Raw genomic sequence first — 22,828 nt, forward strand, 5'->3', positions numbered from 1 at the left:
CCTGGCCGAGGCCCAGGGCTTGCCGACCGAGTCTCGTCACCCTTGCTGCTTCTGGCCTCGCCCACGGGAGGGAGGGCGTGGGAGGTGAGCCTGGGCCGGGGAGGGGGCGGGAGCGGCTCCGGCCGCCCCCCAGCAGATGCTCCCAGCACCCACTGGACACTGAGGACCTCAAGGAAGGGGCCCAATTTGGAGACAAAGGCCAGGCTGGGGGACATCCTCAGCCGGGAGCCCGGGCGAGGCCCACAAAGGGCCGGGAGAAAGGGCCGAGGGAGGGGCCGGCGGCCGGGGCTGCACATGCTGCGGTTGCCCCGGCGACGGCCCTCTCCTGGAGGGGTCTGCCCGGCCATTGTCGGGGCCCACGGGACGTGTCACACACCAGATGGTCCCGTGCCGTCCAGGTCACCCATCGGGGACGGAGTGAAGGAATGCGCGGCGCGGCCATCTGTTCCCTCGGCCGTGGGCACCGGGCGGGCACGGAGCGGCCGGCCGGGCCCCGCCTCCGCCGGGTTTAATCAGCTAATTCCATAATTGGGCTTTATTTCAGGTAAATTGCATTTCACACCCGAGAGGGCGGCAATGGCCCGGCCGCGGCTGAAGCGCTGGGGTGCTCTGTGCCCAGTCGGCGACGGCGCAGCGCGGGCCGGGGCGGGGCGGCCTGCGAGCCAGGCTTCCCGGGGTTTCCACAAATGTTTACCCAACAAGGAAGCAACAGCTCTTGCCTTTCCAGCAGCTGTGGCTCCGCCCCTCCCCGGGGTGCCGCGCGCAAGCCCAGGCCCCGGCCTCTCTCCCCTCCCCTGCGCCGGCCCGGCACTGGGGGTCTGATGCCAAGTCCCCTGGGTGGAGGGCACGCAGGCACCTGGGCCTGCCCCTTGCCCCCCTCTGTCCCGGCGTTGTCCAAGGCCTGGCACCTTGGAATTTGGGGCGAGCGGCCAGCTGGGACACGTGGGGGGGCGCCCGGGGCCACGCGTGGCTGTGACTTCCTGCTGGTGCTGGTCTCAGGAGGCAGCAGTCACAGCGCCCACGACTGGGTTCCTGCCAGCCGCGGGGGAGACTGGCCGGGCCCAGTGCCGGCTGTGGTGGGCACCGGGCAGGCGGCGGATGGGAGGTGCAGGCAGTGTAGGGCACAGGCACGATCCCGCCTCGCTGAGCTGGGCAGGAGGGCAGGTCGAGTGCCATGCAGAGTGCCGTGGCATGGGAGCCATGGCACGGGAGCCACGCACCTGCCCGTGGCCCAGGGCACACAGCACTGTCAGGGCCGACGCTGAGGCTCCTTGCACCCACAAATCCAACTCCGAGTCCTTGGGTCTGGGGGGGGGGTGGCTCGCAGGCCCTCGGCCCGAGCACGCCCCCGGGGCCGCTGACCATGGCAATCCCTGCTTGCCCCGGTCAGGCCTGCACCAGCCGCCGGCCCCAGGCCCCAGGCGCAGGGTCGTGGGGAGAAGCCCCGGGGCCATACCCACACTGCGTAGCCAGGGGGCCTCCACCAGAAGTCCTAGGGTGGCCAGAGCCCAGACGGAGAGCCGCTGGAACATCTCACAGCCCCTCCGAGCCGACCCCTCCTCCACACCTGCACAGCTGCACGGGGGCTCCTGTTCAGGGGTCAGGGGACCTGCAGGGGAGCAGCGCGCGGCGGGCAGGGGAGGGCGCGCCCCAGGTGAGCGAGAGCAGGGCCGAGTAGCCTGTGACTCCATGTTTACTAGGGAACCCGCACGATCAGCGCCCACATCACACACGAGGCTCAGCAGCAAGGGGGACAAACGCACCCCGTGAGCTCCTGCCCGCGTCGGCTGCCCGGACCCGGCCACGAGCTGCAGGCAGGGGCTGCACACGGTGGGGTTTGGGAGACCCTGCTCTCCAGGGGGTAGGAGGAGCTGCCCGTCCAAGCCGGGGAGGGGAACGGGCCCCCACTCAACATCGGGCCCTGGGCCACTGGTGAGCTTGTGTCCCCCCGCCCCCCCCCCGGCCAGAAGCTGTGGCCTCAGGGCAGCCCCAGGCCTGCTCTACTCGGGACTCCCGGGACCTGGCGGCGCCTGTCCTTGGCATGGGCCGGGCCTGCCTTGCCCTGCCTGCTCCCTCCCTGCCAGGTCCCAGGTTCAAGTCTGGGGGTCGGGGGGGCCCCTGTCCAGTCTCCGCCTTCAGGCCAACCAGGGCAGGCCTGGCTCTAGGCCATGTAGGGCCCAGTCCCGGAGGCCAGCCTCGACCCTGTCCCTGTGTCCCGACCACAAGTGAGGTCATCAGCAGGATTGGGGCCGTGGCACTGGGCTGACAGCTCGGACCGAGGGGGTCCCCACACCCGCCGCCTCCTGCCCGCTGCCCGGGGCTCAGGCTCTGCGGGCTGCTGGGGGCCTCCCCACTCAGGACCCCTCCTCAGGGTCCCTGCGGGGCACAGTCAGCTGCTCGTAGGTGGGCAGGAAGAGTTCGGGGTCCGCGGGGTCCCCGTCGCGGGCCTGCGCCGGGTGGGCCCCGCCGTGGCAGCGGCCCTGGTGCAGTGCCAGCAGCTGCTGGAGCATGTCGGTGATGAGCACCAGCCTCTGGTCCAGCTGCGTCACCTGTGGGGACACAAGCAGAGGCGAGGGTGAGCCCGGGAGCAGACGGCGGCGCGGAGCGGGCTGCTTGGTGCAACCCGTGCCGTGCCCATGTGGGTGCTGCTGGGAGGCGGGAGCTGGTGCGTGTCACACACGTGGCGACTCTGGGTGGGGCTCCTCTCGACTCGAGGCCTCCGGCAGGGCAAGGTCTGCCCCACAGCCGGCCCCATGCGCCCTGCACTCTGGCCTGGCCGCAGCTCTGGCTTCCTGGGGGAGGGGGTGGGAGTGGGAGAGCGGCAGCAGCCAGGCGCCCCTTGGCGGGCAATGCAGGCACAGGGCCGGGTGCCGGGGAGGGTTCCGGAGGCAGAGGCCCAGGGTTCTGCACCTGCCGGCCGCTGCCAGAAGGGACTGGCAGGGCGGGGCCCCTCTCTTCCCCGTCCCTCAGGCCTGTGTCTTGGGGGGCTCTTTCCACCCTGGGGGTCCTGACATCGCCTCAGGTCCTGGACCCTAGGACCAATCCCCCAGCCGCTGCCGTCAGGGAAGGGCGGGCCCCTGAGGTGCTGTGTCCGCTGGGCACACGGCCTCCATATGAGCCCCGGGGTGGCCCTGGTGAGGCCGAGGTGGCCGTGGCAGCAGGACTGCTCCGAGGGCACAGCTGGGGAAGCCGCCCCTGTGGAAACGGCGGGTGGAGCCGGCGCTGGCGGGGCGGGCCGGGCCGGGAGGCGCAGGCTCTGCTGGGGGGCTGTGTCAGAGTGCTTGGTGCAGGGTGAGGTGGACGGGGCCCAGGCGCTGGGAGTGCTGGGGAGACCCGGAGAGGGTGGCGGGAGGCGCGGGCGCCCAGCAGGGCAGCCCTGGGGCGCGTGGCTTTGGGAGGGGCAGGGAGGACTCAGCTGACTGCCGGCTCCTGGGGCTGCAGGACACGGACGGTCACACGTGCCTGTGGAGCCTGGGCTGGAGGCGGTCGGCACCTTTGGACTCACCTGGGCCCCGCTGCCCCCTGGGCAGAGCTGGGGCCTGGAGCACGAGGGGGAGCGGGCCCGGGCAGGCCGCTGAGGAGCTGAGTGGGGGAGGGCTCTCTGCTGAGGGCGGACAGAACACCCATCCCAGCAGCCCGCAGCAGGGGCTGGCCCGTGGCCGAGGGATGGAATCTAACTCTCCCAGGCACGTCCACGCGAGATGCCGGCTACACAGGCGAGGGGCGTGGGCTCCCTGCCGCCCCCGGCCCCCAGGTCTCTGTGAGGTGGGGTCCTCGTTCAGGGTCTCCTCTGAGACTACCTGGCCACCCCCACCTTGTTCCCCTGTGCTCCGGCCGCCCTCAGTCTGCGCCACACGAGACCCCCAGCCCCCAGCCACGCAGCCCCTCGGGCGCCAACGGCCTGGCGTCCAGAGCTCCACGGGCACCTGTGTTCTGCCCGTGGGAGCCCTCGCGTGCTGCGGGGTGTGGCGGCCTGCACGCTGCTCCTGGGGGACAGGGCAGCAGGAGGGGGGGTATAGCTGGGCAGGAAAGGGTGCCCCGGGGCCCGGGCTTCCCCCACTCAGTTACACAGGTGGACGAGAGCCTGCACGGGCCCCCTAGCCACAGATCCTTCCAGAAGCTCCTGGCACAGGCGGGGGCTGCCTGTGTCCTCCTGGGTCACCCTAGGGCCCTCCCAGTCCATCCCAGTGGGCTGCAGGCCCTGCTGGTCCCCCCAGGTGCCAAGTGCACTGGGCAGAGCTGCTGGCCCTCACTCACCAGGGCAGAGCCGGGCCGGGCCATGTGGATGCCCTGACTGGAGCTGGGCTGGGGACTGGGGACTGCCCTCGGTGCCGAGTGCCCCCCGCTGGCCCTGCTCGCGGGGCGGCCCTGGGTGCGGGGCCCAGGGGCTGGAAGCAGTGAGGAGGCGGGGCGGGGGCGCGCCGCGGAGGGGGATGTGGTCGGTGGTCCCGGTGCCTGGGGCTCTCCCAGCCCAGGCCCCAAGGCAGCCCTGTCGGCTTTTGGTGCTTCTTCCTCGGCCCCCAGGGACCACACGTGCCAGAGAGCTTGTCCCTGGGGTCACCCTGCTTCCTGTGTCCCACGGAGGAGCCCAAGAGCACTCGTCCTGGACCCCAGCCTGGGCAGGTGTCCAGGCCAGGCCCTGCCACGCTCAGGGGGGTGCCGCAGCCACTTGGGGTGCCTGCCCGGAACCACTGGGACGGATCGGTTTTGGGGATCTCGGATCTTGCCGTTATTTGCAGTTCGCTAGTGATTAAGAGGGCAGAGCGGACAAAAGCCCCTTTGTGCCGAGCCTCAGCTCACCGAGTAAATAACCACAAGCCGGCTTACGCGGCCGCGCCGAGAACAAGGCCGCGAGGGCGACGGCCAGCTCGCGCCCGCGGCGGCTGCCGAGCTGACCCCGGGCCCCGGGAGGCCCGTTTGATGTGGTTATGAATTTGTTTTCAAAAGAAAAGCTTGAAACAGAGTCTTTCACGGGACACTTGCAGAACCTGCCCGGCCCCGGTCTCTGCTCGCATGGCTGAAGGCCCCGTCTCGTGGCCGCCTCGGGCAGGAGGGGCGGGGGGCAGCAGCACGTGGCTCGCCAGGGCGGGGGCCTCTGTGGGGCCTTGGGGAGCTGACGGTCGCCGGGCTGCTCCCAGGGGCAGGACCCCGGGTGCCAGCCGCGGTGCCCACCTGCAGGGCAGGTATCAGGAGAGCTGGCTCCTGGCCTCACCCTGCACCCCTACCTCAGGGGTGAGGAGGTGAGCTGGGCTGCAGAGCTGGCCAGGGGCCGCCAAGGCACATGCCAGGCACACGCCAGGCCCAGGCTGCCCACCCAGCTCTCCTTGGGGACCCAAACAGGCCCGGGCCCCAGGGAGTTTGGGCACAAGTTGGGAGCCTTTATCAAGCACCTACTGTATGCACCAGGCTCAGGTGTTGCAGCTCCGTCTCCAACAGCAGGGAGGGCAGCACGAGAGGGCTGCAGCGGGGTGGCCTCCGCCTGCCCCGCTCACCGCAGGCCTGGACTCCCTGACTCCCCGACAGAGCCTGGACGGCTGGGGTGGGTCTGGCCTGCGCTCCCCACGGTGGCCCTTCCCAAACACAGGCCAGGCCACCCTGGGGGCCCCTCCTCTCACTCCCTTTGTCCCTGTGCTCCTGTTGCCGGCACAGGTCACACGACCCCTCCTCGCCACGGCCCTGGGTGGCCTCGTCTCTCATCTCTCGGAGGTGCCTGGCAGGGCTGAAGCTGCTGCTCCCCCAGTCAACCCTGGCCCTGGGCCCCCCAGTCGGCTGCTCCATCCCCAGAGGCCCTGGGGGGGCCCTCAGCTCAGGGGCACTGGGACTACGGAGGTGCCTGGAGCGTGGCCTGTGGCGCCCACCCGTGGCTGGGCTCCTGGGGCTGAAGGGAGGGCAGCCAACAAGCTTCGGCTCAGCCTTGCTCTCGGAAGCAGAGCCGGGTACGAGGCGAGATGAACCCCAGGATTCCCAAGGCTGCGCTCGGCTCCCAGCCTGCAGCCCCCAGGGCAGCCGTGGTGCTACGGCGCCAGCAATCACTCAGGTGTATGCACGGTCACGCGTGTGCAGGTACCGGGGTCCCACCCAAGGGTGCACCTGCCTGCCCCTCCAGGCTGTGGGCATTTGCACAGACCACGGCCACGGTCAGTGCCATCCAAGCGGCCGAGGGTCTGGTCGATGCTGCCCGAGACCCTGCCCACGCCCACAGGCCCTGGCTGACCAGCCGAGGTAGGTGTGCAGGCTGCTCCCTGCCCGAGCATGCAGGGCTGCGGCGTCCCCACCGACCGACGCTGTGGGCCTCCAGGGCCCGGCCCGTTCCAGACTGACCCCTGATAGGGACGTCAGGGTCATCACCACAGTGCAGTCTGGCCCTGGGCCCCCTCTGGGGACCCCAGCTCCAGGCTCAGGAACCCATTTCCCGGCACACACGGCCCGGCAGGTCCGGTCTCAGAACACGGCAGTGACGTGCACACAGCAGGAACGACACTCCCGACCCCTGCCCGGCCACCTCGTCCTCAGTGGGGGGCCTGTGGCTCTTGGGGGTCAGCCCCTCCTGCCCGGCGCCCTCGGCCCTGCCTGGACCTGTGGCCACTGGCCCCAAGCAGGGCTGGCGCCCTCACATGAGCTCCGGGCGGGGCCGCACAGCCCTGAGTGGTCACCTGCCCGCTGACCCCTCTCTGACCCCCTCCTCTTTGATCCTGAGCACGTCCACCTCCACCCTGCCGCAGGCCCTTTGCATGGCTGTTCCTGCTGGTGAACCAACCTTCCTTATCTTATCTCTCCAGCCCTGCAGCCCTCAGCCTTCCCTGGAATGCTTCTGTTTGTGATTCACTCCCTGGAGTCTCCTGAGGTTGGGCTCTGGGCCTTGCCATGCCTGGGACACCCCCAGAGGCTGTCCCCATGCCTGGCACGCACGGGCAAATGTGGCATCTTGAGGCAGTGAGGCCCTGGCACCCGGCGAGAGGGGACAGAAGCTCCTCCAGCCAGTGGCTGCACAGGGTGGCTGGGCAGATGCAGAGGCCAGCTGTGCGCCTTGCTTGTGGACTGGTGAGGACTCTCCGTGTGTGGAGGCGGATGCCTGGGCAGCGCGGTCCCCACCTTCCTGCTTGGCCGAGCAGATGCGTCTTGGCGTTGGGGCCGCCCGCCCGGACTTTCCATGGCTCCTCTCCCTGCGCCGGCTCACAGCACCGTGCAGGCCGTCAGCTTTTGTCTAGCACTTTCCTGATCTGTGTTGGACCCTTGGGGCTTGGGTGTGTGTGGCCATGCACGCGCTGGGCCTCAGCGCTGCCCTCTGTGGTCAGCCGAGGCTCCCCATGGCTCAGGAACTGACCGGAGGCTTGCCCACGAGCCCTGGTCCCCAGAAGCCTCTCTCCTGGGGAGTGTGCCCCAGCCTCGGGCCGTGGCGTCCGGCAGGGCAGCCACTCCCCACCCTGACGGCCTCGCTCCTCTGCTCACAGACCCCTGTGCTGCTTCCTGGGGCTGCTGGGGGTCGCCAGCTTCTCTCCCTAACCCCCACCCGTCCAGGCTCCTGGGCCCGTGGCCACTGCACATCTGTGGGGCTCAGCCGGTCCCCTCCCCAGCCCAGGGCAGAGGTCCTGGGGAGAGGGGGCGGGTGGCAGGTACCCTGGGCCCTGCAGGTGCCAGGGGTGGGGCCGTGCAGCCTCGCCACGGTTCCCGCCTTGTCCTGGCCGGCACACAGCAGCCCCATGACTCAGCCCAAACGGGTGGGCAGCCCCCCGCCCCGGGCCCACACCCAAGGGCGCTCCCTCCCCAGCTTCCTGCTGCTGCTCTGAGGCCAGGGCTCCTTGCATTCAGAGCCCTGAGGCTGGAGCCGTGGTGGGGGCTGGGCCCCCGGCTCTGGGCTGGGATCCCAGCGAGGGGCTGGGCGGCCAGGCCTGGACTCAGAATCCAGGCCCCTCTCCTGGAATCTGGGAGGGAGACGTGGGCTGGACCTGACCCACACGGGGCCTGGAGACCTGGCCATGGCTTCCCGCCACGGGCTGGGCCCAAGGCCCTGCCTGGAGTCCGAGGCTCCGTGGGGGTGGGGGTACAGTCTGTCCCTTTGCACCATGTGACCCCAGAGTTGCCTTTATACCATGCTGCCACTAGGCCTGGGGCTCCCCTGCCACTGCCTGTCCCAGCAGGTGCATGCCAGCCCCACCCACCCCGCCTCCCACTCCCCCCTCTGGCCCCCATGTCCCCATGGCACTGCAGGTGCCCCATGCTGGTCTCTGGGCAGGTCTCTGTGTGTGTGTGTGGTGGGGGCAGGGCCCTTGCTCGTGCCCCTAGGTGCCCAGCTGGGAGGACAGAGGCTGGGCTCCTGTGGCCATGCAGAGCGGGAAGGGGCGAGGAGGTGGGGACCAGGGTGGGCGGCAGGAAGTCGCCAGGGCTCTAAGCCAGGCCCCAGCGCTCCAGGCCCATCTGCACATATCTGGCAGGTCCTTCTCCCTCCCAGGCTGGCTGGACCTCCCCCCCCCCCCCCCCGCTGCTGGGCCCACCTTCCTTCCTGTCTCCAGAGGGCCTGTCTCGGGTGCCCGCCCTCTCCTGGACCCCGCAGACCCCGCGGCCCCTCCCAGGAAGGCAGGGGCTGCAAGAGACGCCGGAGTGACCTGCCCAGCCACCCACCCCGGCCCGTCGCTGCTGCCAGCACCTGGGTCTCCCGTGCCCCTGACCGGTACCAGTGGCGGTGCCTCCCAGGCCCAAGTGCCTGCCCTGTGGCTCCGACCCCTGGGCCCCTGAGCGGTGGGGATGGCTGGGCCTGGCCCACGTCGCAGCCCCACATGAGGCTGCAGCCCCGGCTGGTGCTTGACGAGCACCCGCGGTGACTGCGCGGCGCCCCAGGTCCACCCCCAGTCCTTTCTGCCCTCACAGCTGTGGCTGTTGTCTGTGTGTCAGAGGCACCGGGGGTGGCGGGTCTCCTCCCGGTGCCCCCGGGGGTGGCCCACTTCCATGCCAACCACCACCCTGCCCTGCTTTCTGGCACCCAGGTGGCCCCCAAAGAACCTGTAGTGAGCTCCCAGCCACCTGGTTCCTGCTGAGGCCAGTGAGGGACAGGCTGGCCTGTGCCTGGGGGAGGGGCTCAGGCAGAGACAGGTGCCCCTGGGGGCTGTGGAGCCGTGGGTGCTCGTGGGAAGGCCACCACGGTGGGAAGGTAGTGGAAGGGCGGGGAGGCCTCTACCCTGGGGCTGGCCCTGTAAGTTGATGAGAGATGCAGGCTGCGTCCCGTGGGGCGCTGGGAGGAAAGGTCTCTGGGACATGGGGCCTGGGCTGGGGTCTGTAGTCCTCAGTTTCACCATCAAGGGCATCCAAGGTGAGCCAGTGAGGGTCCAGGCCCCTCTGTGACGCCATTGCCCACCTGTGTCCCTCTCACTGGGGCCCCGCCCTGCCCAGCCCCGTCCGTATGTGCGTGCATATGTGTGTGTGTGTGCATGTCAAAGGTCTGTGGTCCCGTGCCCCAGACATGTGGGCAAACCCTTCTGTGCTGCCCCCACAGAGCCCTCCGGCCCCTTGGCATTTGGGTGCCTTCCTGCCACGGCTCACGCACCTGCCCAGGCCCCGGCACCCCCCCCCCCCGCACACCCTCCGTCTGCCTTTGCTCTCAGCCTCAAGCTTACATCTCCACTGCTTCTGTGGCTTTGTGTGACCCAGTGACCACCCAACAGAAACAGCCCAGGGTGCTGCGCCCCCACCTTCTCCTCCCAGTGCAGCTATCCCACAGTTCCAGGCTACACACATGCTTTGCCCAGTCTACACTGTACACTGTGTAAGCGCTGAGTCACGTCACCCTCCAGGGTTACAACCTTTTGTTTCTCCTGGGGTTGAGAATCGCCTTTAGGTTTTGCTTGGTCCTGGGTGCATCTGTCCCCAGTTCATTCTGGAACTTTCTGCAGGAATGTAAAACTCGTGTGCTTCCTGTTGACAACACCAGCACTCGCCCTGTGCTTCCTTCTGGAAGCTTCCAAGGAGCGCTCCCCAGGCCTGCTCCGCACTCGCGCGCGTCTCCCACGCCTCGGCCGCTGCCTTGGCCTTTTCTTTGTGGTGTTTGCTCCCCTGGCCCCTGATTCTGTTCCGTGAGTTTTCCCCTCATTTCACTGGAGTGCACCCTCGAGTAAAACTCTCTCTGATAATGTCCTCATTCTCCTCTCATCCTTGAGTTGACATAGAACGTTCTAGACTGGGAACACTTCCACCCCAGAGTGCAAGGCCTCTGACACGCTGCTGGGGTGCCCTGTTCTCCGTGTGTGGTCTGTGTTCCCTCTGGACACTCGGCATGCCTGCTTACATGGACGTGCCTTGAGGGGCACGCTGGGAGCGGAGGGCAGCGAACGGCCATTTTTCACTGGACACAGTCCCTGCCCTACCCTCAGCCGTAAGTTGTGTCCCTGGGCTCCAGCTGCTCCAGGGTCTGAAGCTCCGGTCTCTGGGTGGCCGGGGGTGGACGGCACAGCCTTCCCGGGCTACGGGGGCTGCTGGGCCCGAGCTTCAGCCTATAGTCACCCTCACTACAGCCTGTCCTGAGCTGGGCTCCCGCTGCTCGCGTCTGACCTTTGGCCGACTCTCCTCCCTCCTTTCCCTCTGCCCTTGCTTGGCTACAGCCTAGGACTGCGCGCACCTCTGCGGTCATCTTCGCAGGGTTGGAGGACGCAGAGCTAACACACAGGCATCTGTGGTGGGGCCGGGCCACAGCTTCCCCGAGACTCCTCTCCCACCTTCACCCAGGCCTTCAGCCATGGTGCCCGCTGCCCCGGCTGCCAGCAGCCACTCCTCCCCTGACCTCCCTGGGGCTCAGCTCCTGCCTGCCACACCCCCATGTCCCCAGCACCCCTATTCCCCCAGGGGTCTCTCTCCAGCCCTGCTCTGTGGCTGCTGCAAGGGGGTTGCCGGGCTTGGGTCCTTCCCTCACCGCTGTGCAGCTAGATTCCGCCCCCCCCCCCCCCATGCTCCCACTGGAGCCTCTGGCCCTGCAAAGCCGGTCCCCAGCCCGACTCTTGGTCCACCCTCCCAGCCCTATCTCCTCAGCCCAGGAAATGGCACCGCCCTGCACCTGGCCCTGTGGCCCCCTATCTGAGATCTTCCCACCTGGCCGCCACACCACCTGTGGAATCTGCCCCTGGCAAGAACGGCTGCTTTGGTGTGCGCCCTCATGCGGGTCCCTCCGCAGCCATGGGGTGTGTGCAACATTCTGGCCAGCTCATAGATGGCGGCTGATCTGCGTGGTTTCCAGGATGGGTCTCACAGAGGGAGGCCTGCCTTCCCGCTGCTGGAATGCAGACGTGAGGGCCACCTCGGGGGCAGCCGTCAGGGGCCATGGGACAGAGCCTGAGTGGCAGGGAGTAAGGCAGATGGGCTGTGCCATCAGGGCCGGTGCAGGGTGCCCACAGGAGCCCGGGCAGGGGGCCTGCAGGTGCACAGCTGTCCTCACAGGGCCATCTCAGCCGCAGCTGACCCGCGGCTGCCACCTCACCCCTGCCCCCACCTTCCTGGGCCTTGCAGACTGCTGCCTCCCCCCAGGCACCCCCACCCTGTTTTGGTCAAAGTCCAGGAATAGCAGAGCTTGGGGCCTGGAACTCTCCCGGGGCTTCTGAGGGGCTGCTCCGTGCTCGGCCCCAGCCCCCCGCCGCCTGCTCCGCCTTCTCTCTCCCAGGCTGCTTGCCCGGCCTGTCTTCCCGGGGCTGTGAGGAAGGGGCTTGTGCAGCCTCCCCAGGGCCTGGCGCAGTTCCCGGGACACAGCAGGATCCTGGGTGGGGGCGGGGCTGGGCCCTCGAGATGAGGGGTGGCCGAGGGAGCCACGTGGGGGCGTTTGCACTGCGGTGCCCGGTGGGGTGGGGGAGGGGCGGGCGGCAAGGCCGGCCTGGCGCGCCCGGCGAGTTTCCGTGACTGCGTGGAACCGCACGGCGCTTTCCATCGGCGCTGCCAAGGGGCGGCTGCCGGGCCTGGTGGCGGGCTCTGACCCCCGACGGGCCGCGCTCTGCCAGGCAGCCCTGGGGAGCCCGCTGGGAGGACTGGGGGCCCGAAGGGTTAACCTGCCCTCCACCCCTGGCTGGCTTTCAAATGCAGCTGACGTGAGAAACAATGGCTCCCTCCGAGAGACTCTGCAGCGGGCGGCCCCGCCCCCCATAATTACTCAGGACATCGGCATGAGCCGCTGGTTAGGTAACGGGCTGCTCCAGACGCAGCACTACGGGCAGTTCCACGTCATCTCCACGGACAGCAGGATCGGTTCCAGCATGGCGGGGAGGCGGGCCTGAGGCACGGGCTGGGGATGCAGCCCGGGAACGTGGGAGGCTGAGGGGGCAGCGCACTGCCCGGCCTGGCCCTGCTGCCGCCCCCACCCTCATCCCAGGGCCTGGAGCAGAGTGCGGGGAATTCATTCATTCTGAAGTGTGAATGACTAACCGAGGTCCGCACTTGCTCCCCCACCCTGTGCTCCCCTGTGCGCGGAGGTCCAGGCTGTGCAGCCCAGAGGAGGACGTGTCCCCCAGGGTAATGGCCGGGGTCGGTCCTGCCGCCCCTGAGCGCCCCTCTCCTTGCCCTGGTGTGGGTCCCTTCCACAGGACACACCCACCTCCTGGAAGGATGGACTGAGGGGGGGTGGGGCACTCGGGCCCTGGGTCAGGGAAGGCTCTTCCCACCTGTGCAGCCAGTGCCTGGCCTCAGAGACATGCAGGGGACAGCAGGAGGGTGAGTCCAGCCCATGCCCAGAGGCCACCGCCCACCCACTCTGGACACAAGGACGCCCCTTGTGTCCAAGGGCTGGCCACCGCTCCTGCCCTGTCCCCTCCTGCAGACCACCCTTTGGCTGTGGAGCTGGCCACTGAGCCCCAGCCTGGGCCCCTGCTGGGCAGAGCCAGCTTCCATCACACGGCCTCCCTGTCCGGTCGTCCACCTCCTCTCCCAGTCCCTCAGGCCACAGGAATGCACTGGGCGGCCGCCACACGTTCGGCCGAGGTTCGCCATCCGTGATGCATGGGGCGAAGCGGGTGTGCGCAGCTCTGGGACGGAGTGAGGCTGGGGTCCTGAGCCCACCAGCCAAGCCCTCATCCCCTCTGCACCTCCCTGCGGGCTGTCCAGGCACTCTGACTGCCGTCTCCCGTGACTCCTGCCCGGTGACTTCCTCCACCCCCACAGCTCTCAGCGTCCATCATCAGCTCCGAGGCCGCCTCTGAGCCCAGCCCATGGCTGCCCCGTGGATGCCCTGTCATGCACCTGCCACTCTGGTCCCAGATGCCCAGCTCTCCAAGGCCCCTCCCTGCCACTTCAGGGCTCTCCTCACCCCCGGCCTCTCACCAGGCCCTGCCATCAGCCTCCCGATCCAGACAGGGTTGGGGAGACCTGGCTGTGCACATGCATTTGCGACTGTGCAGTGAGGGTGTGTGTGTGTGTGTGTGTGTGACAGCACTGGGAAAGCGGACGCCCGACGGGCATGCTGGCCGTGCCACACAGCCCCGTCCCCACTAAGCCCCAGCAGGGCCCCAGCCGGGTTCTGCATCCCCTCTGCCTTCTCCTGGTGGTCTGATGCCCTCCCTTGCCCCTGCCAGCCTCAGGCACTGACCCTGCCTCCACGGAGGCTGAGGACCCGGCCTCTGCCTTGGCCTGCCTCTGCTTCCCCTCCCCTTGGCTGGCTCTGCTCTTGTGCCATGGGGTCTGCCCAGCCCAGCGCCCTGTAGAGCCCTCCTCAGTGTGAGTGCTGGGCTCAGCTCCCAGCGAGCGCCCTGCTGGGGCTGGAGGCCTCCAGGTCTGGGTTCCACTGTCTCCGGCCTTCCCTAGTTTCCTCCTGGGCTTTGCTGCAGTGAACCCCTCAGGCCCTCTAAGGGGAAATGTGGAGAGCAAAGCCGATACATTCTTGCGTTTCTGACAATGCCCTTGTCAGAGCTGCACCCTCCGTGGGCACCTCAGCTGGGTATAGAATTGTATTTTGCTTTGGAATCTGGAACTCATCTTTGCGTGGATTCTCCACCGGAGACCAATCCACTCAGGGGCCCACGGCCTGGGAGGTCACCCACCAGGCATCCTAGAACATCCTGGAGTGCTCTCCATCCAAATCGCTCCGGAGCCACGTGACTGGGTGGCCACACGTACCGCGTGCTGTCAGGCACCTCCTCCCTCCTCGTCGCAGCTGCTGTGGCTGGGCCCCCGGTTCCCCACCCCGCCCCCGCTTCCCTCCTCGTCGCAGCTGCTGTGGCTATGGCCCTGGTTCCCCACCCCACCCCCGATGCAGCCTGCGAGCTCTCGGCCATCCTCCCCAACTTCTCATCCCAGCTTTCGTGCCATTTTCTGGGATGTTTGCTTCAATCTGGGCTGAATTTTTAAAATTATCCAGTGATACATTTCACATTTCTAGGCACTCTCTCTGGGTCTCTGCGTCCTCGTTGCATCCTGTGCCTGTGCTGTGGCTCCCCACTGTCCTGAGGCCGCCCTGGCCTGCTGTTCCACGCTGCCTTCCTCACTGGCCCCTCTGGCTCCTGGCACAGTCCCCTGCTTCCTGCCCCGGGGCCTTTGCACATGCCACTGCCCTGTCTGGGAGGCCCTCCTCATCTCTGCTCCTTGGAGCTCACCGCAGACTGACAGCGCCACCTCGGGCTGCCCCGCTGAGCTCCTGGCTGAGGGTGTGAGCTGTGGGGACCTGTGTTCTCTGTGGCACTTGGCACAACTCCCCTGCTCCTTCCTGGGCTCCAAGTCCCATCTCACGTCTCTGGCCCCAACCCTCTGCCTCCCACTGTGGGGACCCTCTGATGCCGTCAGGGCCCCGGGGGTCCCCTCCCACCTCAAGGTCCCTCCACCAATCGCCCCTGCAAGGCCCACTTTGCCGGAGTTCCAGAGGTCAAGGCGGGGCATCTCTGGGGCCCACGCTGGGCCCTGGGACCCCCACATGCCCACGAGCAGGTGCACACCAGGGAAATGGTTCTGGTGGAGGGGAAAGGGGCTTCCTGGAAGAATCCCCCCTTCAAGGGGACTCCTCACAGACCAGCAGGAAGCAGCAGGAGAGGGGGCAGATGTGTCGGGCACAGGGAGCAAGGTGAACAGGGGCGGGGTCTCTCAGCAGCTGTGAGGCCTTGGCAGCCACTGTGGGCAGCCCAGATGCCCAGGCCGGGCAGTGCTGGGGGCACCCACCCTGCCATCGCCAGGCTTGTTCACAGGCAACCCCCTCTTGACCTCACACACCTCTGAGCCACCCTGCCGGCACCATGAACCCTGGTCCCAAATCTTGGCACGCTCTCCCTCCTTGCCTGGCCCCCAGTGGCCTCTCCTCTCCCTCTCCCGCCTCTGTGCAGCACCCAGAGTCACACAGCCGGGGAGCGAGGAAGTAGGATTTGCACACAGCTGCAGGCCCTGGTGCAGGCTCCCCAGCCACCCACTGACCACAGGCGCCCACTGCCCCAGACATGCGAGGAGGCGCCGAGAGATTAAGTCTCTCCAAGCCTGTGCTTGCAGCCACGGAAGCAAGGCAGACGGCAGGCGGGCTGGCCGGCTCGTCCTCAGAGCAGGGCCAGGCGTCTGGTCTGGTGCTCAAATCCCTCTGCCCCCCACCGGAGTGCCTGGGTTTCATGCTTGACTCCCGACCCTGCTGCCTGCTAACGTCCACCCCGGGAGGCAGCAGAGGTGGCTCTGGTCATCGGGTTCCTGCTGCGCATGTGGGAGACCTCGACCGAGTTCCTGGCTCCTGTTCTGGCCCAGCCCAGCCCTGCCAAGCACAAGCATTGCCGGGATGAACGGGGTGGGGGAGGGACTTGCCCTGTGTCTCCTCTCCGGCTCCGTCCCCTGCCTGTGGGGAGACAGCAAAGACCTGGTAGCAGGGAGGGCCCTTGGAGGGGTGCCTGGGGCGGGGCTGGGGCAAAGGGAGCCCGGGGATGCAGGAGGCACAGCTTCCAGACCCAGGAGAAGATTCTGGAAGGGGAAGAGAACAGCGGAGTCCGCTGGCCAGAGGGGTGGTGTGAGGAGAGGCCGGGGCTGGGGCCGGGGCCGGGGGGACGAGGCGCGAGCTCCACCCGGCATCCCGCCAGAGACGGACACAGCACAGTGGGGAAGCACAGGGAACCGGCGGGGAGGGAGGCTCTGCGGGGTCAGCCTCACCCAGAGGTGGACTCGGACGTTAAGTGTCACTGGGAATCAGTAACAGAGCTAACAAAACCGACACACGTCAGAGTTAACAGAATCGGCACACGTCAAAAAACACACTTCTACATCACTCTTTGACCCAAGAGAAAAGCAAGCAGACACGATGCGTCTCCGAGGACTCGCAGCGAAGGCACCTCGCCCAGCCTGGCTGAGGGTGTGAGCTGTGGGGACCTGTGCTCTCTGTGGCACTCTGCAAACTCCCCCCGCTCCTTCCTGGGCTCCAAGTCCCTTCTCACGTCTCTGGCCCCAACCCTCTGCGTGGGGTGCAGCCGGAGCGGCACTCGAGGCTGACGGATAGCAGCTTCAGAAAACCGGAAGCGAAACCGAGACACTAGAATAACACTGAAACCCGGGGGGGGGGGGGGCACGGAGGAGGGCGTCCGGAAGCGGATGCTGTTCACGAACACAGAGCTGATGGCCAGAAGTGCTGCTTGACCCTTAGTAAGTGACCGTGACTCGGGGAGCCGACGGGCACCCCCAGCCCGCGTTTCGGGCGGTTTCTACAGCACTTCAGGAGGGCAGGGAGCATCCGTCTCCCACTGTGCGCTCCAGGCCCCGGGCTGACCCCGGCCAGGACGCACAGGAAAGTTCCAGGCCCAGCGCGGGAATGAGCCCAGGTGCCGGTGCGAGAGGGAGTCGGGTGCAACCGTCCAGATCACGCGCGGCCAGCCCAGGCCCCGGACACAGCAGCCCTTGGGGCCCCCTGGGGCTGGAGCACAGGGGCTTGGCAAACGCCTGTCGCGTGAATGAGTGGAGAATGAGTGGAGGATGAGGGCAGGTTAGGGCAGAGTGTTCCTGGGGAACGTCTGGTTGCTCTCTGCCCAGGCCAGAATGGGGAGCATGGGGGGGTCTCTGGGGGATGCGTCTGCCTCTCATGCCACCTGCTTTCCAAGTGGCCGGTGGGTCCCTCCCCCAGCTGTGACCCTGGGGGCAGGTTGGAGGGGAGCAGCAGAGCCAAGCTGACTCCTGTGTCTTGGGGACACCTGTTGGGAGGAGGTCTTGGTGGGGCCTCCGGGCAGCTGATTTGAAGACCTGACAGGTGGACAGGGCGGGGGTGTGGGGGTGTCGGATGGCTCCAGCACCTGCTCGGCCCTCGCCGAGGGTCCCTCGGTGCTTTTCTGAGTGCTTCTGGGCCACCCTGGGATGTGCACACAGGGTGGGCAGTGGGGCGGCTACAGCAGGAAGGGAGCCCCTGGTGTGTGGGGGGCAGATCGCCTCTGTGTGCCCGAGCCTGGGGCACTGTCCCACAGAGCCCCTAGTGGCCCCAGTTCTAAGGCCATCTGACACAGAGATGGAGAGCACACAGATGGCTCCCTGGGGCTGAGGGCATTGGCGGGAGTGGACAGGCAGGCGTGGGGGTGGGGGTGGACGGGTGGGCGTGGAGGGAGGTGGACGGGCGGGCGTGGAGGGAGGTGGACGGGCGGGCGTGGAGGGAGGTGGACGGGCGGGTGTGCAGGGAGGTGGACGGGCGGGCGTGGAGGGAGGTGGACGGGCGGGCGTGGAGGGAGGTGGACGGGCGGGCGTGGAGGGAGGTGGACGGGCGGGCGTGCAGGGAGGTGGACGGGCGGGTGTGCAGGGAGGTGGACGGGCGGGTGTGCAGGGAGGTGGACGGGCGGGTGTGCAGGGAGGTGGACGGGTGGGCGTGGAGGGAGGTGGACGGGCGGGTGTGGAGGGAGGTGGACGGGCGGGTGTGCAGGGAGGTGGACGGGCGGGTGTGGAGGGAGGTGGACGGGCGGGTGTGCAGGGAGGTGGACGGGCGGGCGTGGAGGGAGGTGGACGGGCGGGTGTGCAGGGAGGTGGACGGGCGGGTGTGGAGGGAGGTGGACGGGTGGGCGTGGAGGGAGGTGGACGGGTGGGCGTGGAGGGAGGTGGACGGGCGGGCGTGGAGGGAGGTGGACGGGCGGGCGTGGAGGGAGGTGGACGGGTGGGCGTGGAGGGAGGTGGACGGGCGGGCGTGGAGGGAGGTGGACGGGCGGGCGTGGAGGGAGGTGGACGGGCGGGCGTGGAGGGAGGTGGACGGGCGGGCGTGGAGGGAGGTGGACGGGCGGGCGTGGAGGGAGGTGGACGGGCGGGTGTGCAGGGAGGTGGACGGGCGGGTGTGGCGGGAGGTGGACGGGCGGGTGTGCAGGGAGGTGGACGGGTGGGCGTGGAGGGAGGTGGACGGGCGGGTGTGGAGGGAGGTGGACGGGTGGGTGTGCAGGGAGGTGGACGGGTGGGCGTGGAGGGAGATGGACGGGTGGGCGTGGAGGGAGGTGGACGGGCGGGTGTGGAGGGAGGTGGACGGGTGGGCGTGGAGGGAGGTGGACGGGTGGGCGTGGAGGGAGGTGGACGGGCGGGTGTGCAGGGAGGTGGACGGGTGGGCGTGCAGGGAGGTGGACGGGTGGGCGTGGAGGGAGGTGGACGGGTGGGCGTGGCGGGAGATGGACGGGCGGGCGTGGAGGGAGATGGACGGGCGGGTGTGGAGGGAGGTGGACGGGCGGGTGTGGAGGGAGGTGGACGGGCGGGTGTGGAGGGAGGTGGACGGGCGGGTGTGGAGGGAGATGGACGGGCGGGTGTGGAGGGAGGTGGACGGGCGGGTGTGGAGGGAGGTGGACGGGTGGGTGTGGAGGGAGGTGGACGGGTGGGCGTGGCGGGAGGTGGACGGGCGGGTGTGGAGGGAGGTGGACGGGTGGGCGTGGCGGGAGGTGGACGGGCGGGTGTGGAGGGAGGTGGACGGGTGGGCGTGGAGGGAGGTGGACGGGTGGGCGTGGAGGGAGGTGGACGGGTGGGCGTGGCGGGAGATGGACGGGCGGGCGTGGAGGGAGATGGACGGGCGGGTGTGGAGGGAGGTGGACGGGCGGGTGTGGAGGGAGATGGATGGGCGGGTGTGGAGGGAGGTGGACGGGCGGGTGTGCAGGGAGGTGGACGGGTGGGCGTGGCGGGAGGTGGACGGGCGGGCGTGGAGGGAGGTGGACGGGTGGGTGTGCAGGGAGGTGGACGGGTGGGCGTGGAGGGAGGTGGACGGGTGGGCGTGGTGGGAGGTGGACGGGCGGGCGTGGAGGGAGGTGGACGGGCGGGTGTGGAGGGAGGTGACGGGCGGGTGTGGAGGGAGGTGGACGGGTGGGTGTGGAGGGAGGTGGACGGGCGGGTGTGGAGGGAGGTGGACGGGCGGGTGTGGAGGGAGGTGGACGGGCGGGTGTGGCGGGAGGTGCTGGCACGGTGGGCTGGGCGTCGCCATCTGTTCTGCCGGAGAATCGAGAACAGAGTCTGACTTCCGAGCGGGCTCCTTGGCTGCAGCCTCAGCAGGGCCTGCGCACGGGGAGGGGGGAGCGCAGAGCGGGCAGAGGGGGGTGTGCGGGTGGCGTCTGAGGTGGCCCTCCCTGAGAGCACGGAGCATTTGTCCCACACCCCCGGGCCCCTGGGGCTCCAGGACAGGTTCCGGGAAGGGCGGCGCCACGCTGACCACCTGCCGAGCCCTTGCTGGGCTGTGCTGCCCCCCTGCTCCTGACTGGGCACCCTCCCCTGGGCCCCTGGTTACTGTGGCTGGTACCCCTTTGTGCCGCTGCCACTGCCAGGACCCCAGGACAGGAGGGGTCCCGAGTGCTCCCCCCATTGGCGCTGCTGCCCACCCCCGGCCCAGCTGGCCCCGCTCGTCTCGCGGAGGCCGCCCCAGCACCGGGGGCCAGCCTGCCAGGGAACCCGTCCAGCTGGCCCAGGCCCCCAGGCCCCCTACCCCTCCGCCCTGACAGGTGTGCAGTGACTCAGCGGCAGTCAATTTTTCGGCGCAGGCAGCTGTCTGACGAAGCCTGGGGACCCTGAGCGGGGGAGGGGCAGGCAGGAAGGAGTGGGGGCGGCTCCTCCCCCAGGACCCCACTCCCCTCTCTTCTGTGGCCCCACCCCTCTGTATGCACAGGGTGGACAGGTTCCAGGGAGGGACTGCGGCCTCTGTTTGCTTGTGCTGGCCTGGGACTGGGGGACGGGGTGCCAATCCCGAATGCTGGACGCCCTGTTTCCCTTGGGGTGGCCCCTGGAGCAGGGTCCCCTGTTCCTGCCCAAAGGCCTCTGGGAGGGGTGCTGGCTGTGGACGCTGAGCCCACACCAGGGGTCTCATCTAGAGAAGGGGCAGGGCTCCCGGGGGACAAGGCGGGGGGGGTGGGGGTTGGGCAGAACTCAGCGCCCTCCCCCAACCACAGATCCCAGGGAGGCCCTGAGGAGCACACAGCCCCTCCCCAGACCATGCCGGGACAGCCGGGAGACCCCTGGGGGTCTCGGGAGAGGCGGCCTGGCTTTGCAGTGACTGCCTGTACAGCTCTGAGCTCCCGGATGGCCTCGTGGGTTCACAGGCCAAGGTGGGGGGTGCTCATTACTGGCCACAGGGGCTGACAAGAGCATGGGAAGCACCCAGGGCCGTGCCCGAGGGGCTGAGGCGGGGCAAGCAGGGGTGCCGAGAGCCGCCGTCGGGTGGGCACAGCTGTGTACCTTCCCACCAGACTCGAGGGAACCAGGCTCCAACGGCAGCTCCTCAGGGGCAGGGAAGGGCTGGGGCAGCTCCAGCAGGGCGCAGCCAGAGGACACCCGCCTCATCCATGCTGCCTGCTTCCGCTCTCCCGCCTTCCCCTCCACATGGCCATCCCCGTCCTGCCTTCCTGTCCTTCCGTCCATCCACCCAGCCAGCCACCTGCCCTCTGCTGAGTGGCTCTCTCCATTCCTTTTTTTTTTTTATTATATTATTATTATTTTTTATTTTTGACAGGCAGAGTGGACAGTGAGAGAGACAGAGAGAAAGGTCTTCCTTTGCCGTTGGTTCACCCTCCAATTGCCGCTGCGGCCGGCGCACCAAGCCTATCTGAAGGCAGGAGCCAGGTGCTTCTCCTGGTCTCCCATGGGGTGCAGGGCCCAAGCACGTGGGCCATCCTCCACTGCACTCCCGGGCCACAGCAGAGAGCTGGCCTGGAAGAGGGGCAACCGGGAAAGAATCCGGCGCCCCGACCGGGACTAGAACCCGGTGTGCCGGCGCCACAGGCAGAGGATTAGCCTAGTGAGCTGCGGCGCCGGCCTTCTCCATTCCTCTTGCCATGGGCAGCTGCCCCCTCTGTACCTTGCAGCAACAAGACAACCCAAGTGACACAGTGCCCGTCCCTGGGTCACAGTCACCAACAAAAATGGGCCAGGACAAAGCGAGACGCTTGCTGGTCCTCCCTGCCCCTTTTCTTGTCCTTGCGTCTCTGCCCTCCTCGACAGGGGCAGACTAGGGGTGCTGTCGGGGCTTGGTGCTCAGGCACAGGGGACAGGAGAGGCTGAGCCAAGAGTCTGTGCCAAAGGCAGGCCTGGGGGAGGCGGCGGGAGCAAGGGGACCCCAGCTCCCCAGATGGAGACGCAGAGGACACACTGCTCGGGCTGGGACTGGACCATCTGACAGCAGGGCCTGGGAGTTGAAGGGCCTGCGAGATCCGGGCCCTCACTGAGCTCTGGCCCACTGCCTGCCCCTCCTGCCCACAGGACTGCTGGTGGCACGAGCAAGCAGTGGTCTCTGTTCCACGCTCAGGACTACCGAGGGTGGCTTCAGTTCCAGAGGACAGCCCGAGCGCAGGCACCAGGCGCAGGCATGGGGGGCAGGGGTGCTGGGGCGGAGGCAGCAAGGGCAGTGGCAGTCTCCCAGGTGTGGTCCCGAGGGCACAGGGCCTGGGAGAGGCAGCCCCAGGAAGGCGGGGGTGCAGAGGAAGGCGTGGGGTCCTGGGCCCGTGGGCGGTGGCAGGGCGCCTGGACTGCCCTCCCGGGAGGGGGAGGCCGTCGGGGGCTGAGCAGGGCGCCTGGTCTGGTTTTTGTTTGAAGCGTCCCTCTGGCCGCTGCATGGAGACAGGAATGTGGGGCGGGGGGAGCCGGGCTGGCTCGCGGACGTGCTGTTCCCAGTGGCCGGAGACGCCCTTCCGGCCTTGGCGGGGCGGGGCCTCGCTCCCCACACCTGTGCCTGCAGGCTGGGCTGGGGTCTCCCTGAATGCTGGAGGCAGAGATTCCCAGCGGCTGGGGCCGTTGGGGTGACATGCAAGGGGTGTGGGAGCTGGGACTGGAGTGTGGCCTGTGTGGCCCACGTGGCCCAGTGGAGGCCCTGGGGCTGCCCTGGGGGCCTCGGGGGCCCTCAAGGATGGCAGTGCTCCCCCTCCCCTGCCCTCTGTGCCTGTGGGGTGCCATCCAGGTCCCTGGTTTATTTCTGCCACCAGGGAACATTGGACACCACCCCGCCCCCTCAGCCCTGGGTACTCGCCTGCTCGGGAGCTGGGTGGGGGTGAGCACACAGGCCCTGCCATCATGGGACGCACACGGCCCACTTGCCCATGCCCTGAGCGACGTGAGGTGGGCTCTTGGGGGCGGCTGCCCGGCCCCCTGGCCACGCAGGGTCCTGATCCGTGGGTGGAGAGGCCCCACACGTCCCAGCTAACCCTGCACCAGCTGCCACCGCCAGAGATGGTCCTGTGTCTCAGGGTCAGCCACCATCCCAGGGAGGAGGCCGGGGGGAGGCCGGCGACGCAGCCGGGCCCTGGGCTCTCAGGGCAGCCCCGCAGGCCGTGGTTGCCACAGACAGGTAGCCATCGAGCGGGCTGGGGGTCTGGGAGGTTGCGCAGCTGGTGGCCGAGATCTGACCCCAGTGGCCTCTGTTTGCCCTGAGCACGTGCCCAGGCGATGGCAAGACACAAACAGGGGACAGCCCCAGGCCTCATGCTCTCGTGGTCAGCCCCCTGCC

The 22,828-nt window shown here is 68.5% G+C and overlaps 1 protein-coding gene across 4 annotated transcripts in view; it reads right to left on the bottom strand.

Moving 5' to 3' along the window:
• Window positions 1–520: 520 nt before the first annotated feature.
• The window catches only part of KCNQ1 (potassium voltage-gated channel subfamily Q member 1), a 275,100-nt gene continuing 252,792 nt past the window's right edge, over window positions 521–22,828 (bottom strand). For all 4 annotated transcript variants that reach the window (XM_070058232.1, XM_070058305.1, XM_070058251.1 and 1 more), the window contains one exon: window positions 521–2,549. In XM_070058232.1, coding sequence (XP_069914333.1) covers window positions 2,355–2,549 — 195 coding nt within the window. In that variant the 3' untranslated portion in view covers window positions 521–2,354. The remainder of the gene's footprint in view (window positions 2,550–22,828) is intronic.

Source organism: Oryctolagus cuniculus, chromosome 1 (assembly GCF_964237555.1).
Source record: "Oryctolagus cuniculus chromosome 1, mOryCun1.1, whole genome shotgun sequence".
Taxonomy (NCBI): domain Eukaryota; kingdom Metazoa; phylum Chordata; class Mammalia; order Lagomorpha; family Leporidae; genus Oryctolagus; species Oryctolagus cuniculus.